The 9,416-nt window shown below is 40.3% G+C and overlaps 1 protein-coding gene across 1 annotated transcript in view; it reads right to left on the bottom strand.

Moving 5' to 3' along the window:
- Nucleotides 1-5,050: 5,050 nt before the first annotated feature.
- LOC128127204 (uncharacterized) overlaps nt 5,051-9,416 on the bottom strand; it is a 6,557-nt gene continuing 2,191 nt past the window's right edge. Inside the window, exons 2-3 of the mRNA XM_052765630.1 lie at nt 8,605-8,774; nt 5,051-5,410 (exon numbers count right to left, since the gene is read on the bottom strand). Of these exons, the coding sequence (XP_052621590.1) occupies nt 5,051-5,410; nt 8,605-8,774 (530 nt within the window). The remainder of the gene's footprint in view (nt 5,411-8,604; nt 8,775-9,416) is intronic.

Raw genomic sequence — 9,416 nt, 5'->3', positions numbered from 1 at the left:
CATGATCACTCGTGATAAAATCCATGAAGTGATTCCAATGAGCGCGGGTTGAATCCAATACTCAGAACTTATGAGCACTCATGATTGTTGTAGCCTTGTCCAACACCTTAGACCTCTACAACCCATCATGACAGTCTTAATTCATATCTACTTCCAACATATGACCGACTGTGGATGGTTTGAATAACTTAGTCATTCTGGAAGAATAACCCAGTTTATTCGGGAAGTCAAAACATGCAAAAATGAAACACAATAATAATTGAATCCAATATGGTATCAAACCCTATGAACATAAATAAAGCACCTTTTATTTATCACCACATGATTACACATTATTCATTGTATACTGTTCCAGCTATCAACTTTATTCTTGAATTTAAAACAATAGTTGTCCCATGCTCCAAACATGTACACTATGTTTTTTTTTTCTAAACACTAGTCATGCCATACACCAAGTATGCATACTATGTTTGTGTATAATCTTTACTTTGTGAACTAGATCCATTGAACATAACTTCAATGATTCTCTTTTCACACTCCCAAATACTTACTGCAAATGCAAGAATTCCAAATTCATGCCATTTATTGAAATCTGTTAGATTCTAAACTTATATGCATTGATGCTCTTGTAACGATTATGCACAAACTCACAAAGACTTGGCAACAATCATTACAGAGTATTCCAAAGGAGATCAACTCCTTGGAAATATCCTTCTTGCATTAAGTTTCCTTAATCTTACACAGATTGAAAATTCTAACTTTGAAACATTTCCAGAGTCCATTTTGACTATCACTTCTGAACAAGAGTTGCCTCCTTACAGATTATGTCAATATGGTCCTTCTAGAATTATCACTATACTTCCAACTGTCCTTGAGCAACCAATCTTTGGTAAACCTTAGATTGTCCTCGACAATTGTTTAATCCTTTTAGTCATATCCAGTTCTAAACCTTTTCCCTTCTTAATGCCCCAGGCATTTGGAAAATTTTAGAACGGATGATTCTAGCACATGTAATCGATCCTATATCCGAAGCATATGGGACACGATTCATGATGTCTTACATAAAGACAAAACCAGTCTTTTGCTATAACATTTCCATTTCTATTTGCCAAGTTCTCATAATTCAGATTATGAAAAGGGATGCCGTAATCATAATCGAATTTAAGAACGCAAATAATGGACTCATATACAAAATTTCCTTATGTTGAGCCATTCCAACATGAAATTCATATATATCCTTGACTAAATGATTAAAACCTCACGATCTAAGCTTATAGATTTGAGATGAAGTATAATTTCCTCACGATCTAAGCTTATAGATTTGAGATGAAGTATAATTTCCTCTCCCTTAATTATAGCAAAACAACTCTTTCCCAATTGAAACTTTTGTTTTCTATAATTAACATTGCTAACTTGCAATACTTATCATAATTATCATGCTCCCACTAACATGATGATTATTAGCATATCACTTATGCTCCCACTAGCTTTGACATGTACTCAGAAATCAGCTGGACTTCTAGAAATCAATACTTCATTGACTTTCTTACCAAAGTTCAGATTTCTGATGCTAGATTGTTTTGATAAAACTTTATCAAAATCATACACCTTCCCTTAGATAGCACACTTGTGTGTCTAAACAATTATGAAGAGGTATGCCGTAATCATAATGGTTAGACCTTTTTGCCACTTCTCACAAGTCCAGGTTAGTGTGCCGGTAAAACACACACGCTCCACTAACGACTTTGAGAATGCAAATATCACAATTGCTATCTAGCTAAAATCTACTTAGTGAAAGTGTTTCCTCACCATCATTTTCATGAATCGGAGAGAAACCTTATGACACTTAGATTTAATGGTGTATGTGTTCTTACCCATGTGAATTGTCAAAACCATAGTCACAAGACAAGGATAATGACAAATCCAAACTCATATGGTATTGAACTCAATCTTAATTTCTTGCCACCTGGCAGCTCAAGGGCCTACCATTGCTTCCAAGTTGTTGTGCAACCAATTGAGAACTCTAAGAATTCATATGCAAAGCCAACTTTAACTGGAATGGGCACAGAATATGTCAACACGATAGGTTGTAAACCTCAAGTCGTGTGCTAGTGAAGAACTTCAGGTTTTATTCTTGATTAGTTCTTGAGACTTTCAAGACCTTTAAGACTCCCACTGTCCTCTTGACATATAAGACTTCCTTGTCAAACATCCAAGAGATAGTGCAGATTCTAATCAAGACAAACATTTCACATAATTGGCCTAAGTTGGTCTTTGTTTTATCCAAAACATCACAACTTACCAATTTCAAATGTACAAGAGTAGAAAACTTTTACTCTTACATTTGACAAGTGCTTTAAACCTTCTTTTATGTCACTCAAGTTACAATCTTGGAGTATGACTCTAAGACTTGTATTGGAACGAAGTATGACTCATCTTCTTGATTTAACCACTTCAACAATTGAAGTTCCTCTTCTTAGTCATAAGAATGCACTAAGATTTTCCTTAGAGAACTAATTTTGATATGGTTTCTTAATCATTAAGATGATCACAAAAACTGATACTAAAGTACTCTCCCATCTTTTCAGATTTGAGAAACTTTTATCCTTCTGCCTAATTTGATTCTTCTTATTCGCTCTGCCATACATTGGAACCTTTTCCAATGTCTCAGAGTTACACTTAAGCTTGTAAGTATAATCATATTTACTGAGCTTTAGTAAACTATGACGAATAGTCTTATCAAACTTTTGTGGTGGACTTAATCAGTTCACAAGAATGTGTACTCGATTCCTTAGTCCTTTACTTGACTCACACATCCATGTGAACAAGTAATTAGTCTTAATTTTCCAAAACTTGAAAGTTCTCATCCATCATGCTTTACAACTTGCATGATTCCAAGTTCCGGTCCAATTGAAACTTGGGTGATGAGAATCTTTCCTTATTTGGTAAATTTAGACATTAGCACAAATGAAAGAATCAATTTCATATTTCCACTCTTGCTCTTAATGGAATCATATAAGCAACAATTTTTTTCCTCAAATGCCATTGTAAGGATATTTTAAAATATATAAAATCAAAAATTTTTCTTTTATTTTAAAACTTTGCGGAAAAACTTATCCTTACAATCCATATGAAAACTTGTTGTTATCTATTCCTAAGCAAAAATATCATAACTCCTAAGAAGTACCTCAAGAATCCGATTTTCAAGCTATGCGATAGAAATCCATCTACGCGATCAGATTCAGCATATTCTTTCTTTAAGTTTCTTCACTTTTCTTTGATTCTTAAACATCACCATGTGACCCAGTCACATCAAGTATCAAGAATCTCAGAATAGAAACTTAACAGAGTTAGATAGTGGACTTTACCTGAAGTACAGTCAAACTTATTGACTTTAACATCCTTAGGTAAATTTGGCAGCTTCGTGACCAATGCCCCTTCCTTTGGCAATATAAACATATGGACCCTTTGAAGCAGAAACCTTGTGTTCGTAGGTGGTGGAAACTCTCAACGGTTACTACAGCTCCTCAACAACCACCTCGAAGCTCTTACTGAAGGATAGTGATACAACTGACTGAATCACACCTGATTTAAATAACACTAACGATGGCAATGAATTCACTAAGAATGTACCTAACATAAGCATAAATATAAGCATACAAGAAAATAACTTGACAAAAATAGAGCACATACTAGTAACAAAGTTAGGCATTGCCCTGGCCTCCTCATTAGTGAACTGAAAAGCGCAACCTTTGGCCTTTGGGACCTCATCCCTCCCTTGGGAGTCGTTGGAGATGTGCAAGGTTGTAGGAGCTGGACCCTACACCGGTGTAGCTGCACGTAGTGGAAAATCAGCCTTTACGTGGCCCATCTGGTTGCAATTGAAGCAAACCCGCATCCCCTTAGGGAAATCCCTCAAATAGTGACCCTCCTTGCTACACTTGTAGCACCTGGATCCTAACCGACATGTTCCCTCATGGGTCTTCCTGCACTTGCTGCAAGTATGAACTCTCTATCCTCCATATCTCAAATTAATGGGTTTGAAATACTTAGTCATCGACTGTGAGTGGACTCGTATTAGAATCTTCTCTTTCTTTTGTGTCTCCATCTCAATCTCTCTCCTCCTAGCATTGGACTGCAACCCAATCAATGTTTGCTACTAGGTGTTCGCCATGAACTCCGTGATCTCAGTGTTAAGCACACTCAAGTAATGGGACATCTGCACCTTCTCTGAAGATATGTACTCAGGAAAAAATAGGACCATCTCATGAAACATCCTGGTGATCTTAGTCACGGAATCCATCTTCTGCTTGAGCGATAGGTACTCCTAAGCCAGACTCTCTCTCTCTCTCTCTCTCTCTCTCTCGCTTTCTCTTTTTTTTTTTCTTTCTTTCTTTCTTTCTTTATTTCTTTCTTTCTCTCTCTCCACCAATAGAGTACACTCGGTAGAGAACATCTCCAACAACTGCTCCCAAGTCATCGCAGCCCAGTCCGCAGGAGAATATGTCTGACTCGCAATTTCCACCAATCCTTCATTCACAGGTGAAGAAGGTTCAATGCAAATTGAATGTTTTTGTTCTCCAGACAAGAACAAATGTAGAAGCATCCCTCCACATCATAGATTCATCTCATAGCAGAAATGGGGTCCTTGAACCCATCGAACTCTGGGGGTTTTGTGTTATTGAAATCCAGGTACTACATTGATCCACCTCCCTGAAGTCCTTCATGTAACATCCCAAAAATCACAACAAATTGAAAAATTTTAAAATGACACTTTTACTAATAAAAGTGTTTACAAAACCATTGTTTCCAAAAATATTGTTTAAAATCAGAGTCTCCCAAGATCAACAACATAAAAATCCAGATTGTGTACGGTCACACCTTCGCCTTCCCGCGGTCATCAGAAGAACCTAAAACAATAAAGTAAATCATAAGCCAAAGCTTAGTGATTTTACACCTGCAATTTGTTGAGTTTCAACCTTAACCTCCTGACGGACAGTGGACATATGGGTTTGCACTCCCTCCGCTTCCCATGAAGGACAGTCAGGTTTTATATGCCCTGACAGGTGACAGTGGGAACACATCCGATCCTTCTTGCAGTCGCGAAGGACATGCCCTTTATCTCCACACTTATAGCATTTGAACTTGTGACAAGAAAATCAATGGGTTCCTCACACTTCTCATAGATATCATAGCCCCCTTTACTTCCAGTACCCCATTTAGCAGCCTCGATCTCTAAATCCATCGCTGAAAGATCCCTCATTCTCTTTCCAAGTCGTGTCCTCTTGTCAAGATCTCCCCCAATAGTCATCTCAGCAGTCCCTATTTCAGGTTGCAAGGCTATAGTTCTCTCCTTGAGCTTGGCAATAAGAATTTCAATGGTTCGATCCACGATACCCGACAACTCTTCCTGCAATATATATGAAATCTCAATGGAAATCATCTGTCACATCTAATCGACAGTCCACCCCTGCCTGTCCTGGCCATCAGCTCCGAATCTCGAAATAGATCTTCTGGTGAACTCCATACTGAAAATGAACCAAAAGTATCAAAAAATTCATAACGCACATTGCTACCTTCCACTCCTACCCGTATTTCTCTCAAGGATCAATACAACCACCCATAACTAATACAGCAATGAAAATACGCATACACCCTATCCTTACTCTCTTGAGAGTGGATAAAACATTTCCTCAAGCCAACCGAAAGTGGATAAAACATGGATGTTCCTCCAATTTTCTCACACCAAGGCTCTGATACCAATTTAAAAATCATGTCTAAAGCCTTTGCAGTTCCTTAGTTTTAAAGACTTGAGTTCCTTCACTACGTCCAACTATCTCCTTTGCCTCATATTCAAGTTAGGCTGATCCATAAGGTATCTTAGACTCTTATGGTCCGTGTAGATAGTAAACCAAACACCATAGAGATAGTGGCGCCAAATCTTGAGGGTGAAAACCACCGCCCCCAACTGCAAATCATGAGTGGGATATCTCGCCTCGTGAGGCTTTAGTTGCCTCGAAGCGTAGGCTATCACATGCCATCTCTACATCAACAGAATACCCAATCCTGCAATGGATGCATCATAATAGACTACGAAATCCTCAACTCCCTCACAGAGCGAATGTACTGGTGCTTCGCACAATCTATGGAAAAGAGTCTCAAATGATGCCTGCTGCTCAGGCCCCCAACAAAAAGGAACATCCTTCCTTGTCAACTTGGTGAGAGGATCATCAATCTTGGATAAGTCTCTGATGAATCTCCAATAATAACCTGCCAATCCAAGGAAGCTTCAAATCTTATATGGAGATCTCGGCACCTCCCACTGCATCACCGCCTCTATCTTGGCTGGGTCAACCAAAATACCATTCAGATTGACGAGGTATCCCAAAAACCGAACCTCTCGCAATGAAGAATTTGGCATAATACCTCTCAATCCTCAAAACCCCACAAATCTCTCGAAGATGCTCCTCATGTTGTTCCCTAGTCTTCGAGTATACTAGAATTTCATCGATAAAAATGATAACTAAGTGATCCAACACTGGCCTACACACCCGGTTCATGAGGTCCATGAATGTTGCTGGTGCGTCGGTGAGCCCGAAAGGCATTACCAGAAACTCGTAATGCCCATAACAAGTTCGTAAGGCCGTCTTCTGAATATCCTCTTCCCGTACCCTCATCTCATGATAGCCGGACCTCAAATCGATCTTAGAAAACCAAGATGCCCCCTGAATTTGGGCAAAAATATCCTCAATCCTCGGTAAAGTGTAATAGTTTTCACCATTAGCTTGTTCAGTTCTCGATAATCAAAGCACATCCGGTGAAAACCATCCTTCTTCCTAACGAAAAGGACTAGGCTCCCCAAGGAGAACTTCTCATCCTAATGAACCCCTTTCAAAACAACTACTGTATCTGAGTGGATAACTCCTGCATCTCAAGAGGCACAAGATGGTACGATGCCTTGTCGATTGGCACCGCACCCCGAAATCAGATCGATCTGGAACTCCGCCTGCCTCTCAAGAGGCACACCCAGTAACTCCTCAGGAAAAACATAGTGAAATTCACAGACCAGCCGAACATCGAAAACAGAGGTCGATCCCTTCTTCTCAACCAGAGTATCCGCTACATATGCCATATAACCCATATATCGACGCTGTAAACTTTGACTTGCCCTGGAGGCATAACAGAAAGTTGATCCTGATCTAGTACCCTCTCCATAGATAGTCAACACTCCTCCACTAGGATCCGAGTTGTCACCAGTTAACGCTCACAGCCAATCAGAGCCCCAAACCTACTCAACCAATCCGTACCCACGATCACACAAACATCTCCCATCGCAATAGGGATGAGGTATATCGTATATCCAACAACGAAGATCTTTAATACAAAACCCCTATAGACATTAGCAACAGAGATGGGACGCTCGACAGATCAAGACTCTAAAGGGCCTGCTCATGGTCTCTCGCGGAATACTAAAATGGCGACAAAATGATGATTACATAAATTACCGACTCGCACCCAAGTCAAACAGCACAAGCTCAGGCACAAAATTCACAAGAAAAGTACCTACACTATCGATAATATAAACAACATAAATAAATTAACATAAATATAAAGAACACATACCAACCACGAAGTCTGGAGCTGCACGGACCTCCTTAACTGTTAACTAAAATGCTCTTTCCCTAGCCCTTGGTGTCTTGTCCATCCCCTGTTGTCCATCAGTGATACCTAGGGTCCCTAGGGCAGGAGTCTGAACCGCCCTAGATGCAAGTTGTGGACAATCTGCCTTCACGTGGCTCGTCTGGTTACAGCTAAAACAAACTCGAAACCCTTGTGGAAATCCATATCCATATGCCCCTCCTTGCTACATAGTAATCAAGCCGACCCAGACCGACATGGTCCCTCGTGTCCCTTCTCGCACTTTCCACAAGTACGACCTTATCGGCCTCTAGCTCTCTGATCAGCGGGATTGGCCCGTTTAGTCACCAGTTACGACCACATTGGCCTCCTGTCGCTCCCATGGGTCTCCCTATCCTCATTAGCCTGGGTCTCCAACTCGATCTCTCTCCTCCTGGCATTGGCATGTAGCTCAGCTAATGTCCTATATGTGGTGTACACAACAAACTTCATGATATACCTCCTCAGAATACTCAAATACTAAGTCACATGAGCCTGCTCCATGGATCCCTGCTCAGGGCAGAACAAATCCCTCTCATGAAACATCCTGGTGATCTCAGTCACCGTCTCTGTCTTCTACTTAAGAGACAGGAACTCCTAGACCAACCTTTCACGCTCAAGTGCAGGTACAAACTCATCCATGAACATCACACTAAATCTCTCCCAAGTCATCATAGCATGCTCTTCCAGCGTGTAGTCAGCCGTCACAAACTTCCACCAATCCTTCGCTCCCAAGCAAAGCAGGTTCAATGCGAATCGCACCCTAAAATTCTCCGGACATGAGTAGGTACAAAAACAATCCTCAACGTCAAAGATCCATCTGATAGTAGCAATTAGATCCTAGGTCCCATTTAATTGGGGTGGCTTTGTGTTGGTTAACTCCCAATACCACAACGAATCACCCCCCTACGGTTTCGCAGCAACAACCTCAGTGACACCGACATAATGCTCATCAAAATTCTTAATCAACGTGGTCTTGACAAACCCTAACATCTCCTGGATAGCCTCTTTGATTTTTGCGGCCACTTCTGCGGTAACAATGTTATGGATCTTATCATCACGGGCACTCAACCTCTCGGGATCGCTGAAGCCTGAACCTGGGGTAACCACCATACATAAATGCATAAGAATATTATCAGCAATAGGCTAAATCACATATACTGATACTTACGCCCCTACCAACTCTTTAGCCCCTCGACGTTATTTCTCAAGCCGCATACAGATCCGGTGATTCCACTAGTACAGGCCCAATACTACATTCCACACCAATCTGTATTTGTCTTGAGTCATACCCTCAAGACCGCAAGAGCTCTACCTCCTCATATCAGCTATGGAATCGCCTTACTGGTTCCTTAGGACCACAATAATACGTCTAGACACTATCTCTAGATTGCTCCCAGCACTGCTCTCCCTCACGAGATCTCCGTTGCCCTCGCTATTTGCTTTGTGTATGCCAATTGTACATAGTACCAGACTTAACAGGCATTCAAATATTTGATCCAACCTAAAATCCACAACCAAACAAGGAACATGAAGAAAGGCTAAATTAGACATTCTAAGGCTATAAAATCATAACTATGTACAACTATGTAGCATACACTAAGCAATAAAGACAAATTCGATCTCATAAGAGATGAATTCCTAGGATAACGCTTCATAAATTAGGCAACATTTTCACACAATTATGCAAGATTCCTTAACCTGTCCCTAGCTATCATGCAATTATGTAAGGTCATAAT

The sequence above is a fragment of the Lactuca sativa genome, chromosome 7 (assembly GCF_002870075.4).
Source record: "Lactuca sativa cultivar Salinas chromosome 7, Lsat_Salinas_v11, whole genome shotgun sequence".
Taxonomy (NCBI): Eukaryota; Viridiplantae; Streptophyta; class Magnoliopsida; order Asterales; family Asteraceae; genus Lactuca; species Lactuca sativa.
This window is presented reverse-complemented; position numbering and strand designations above follow the sequence as displayed.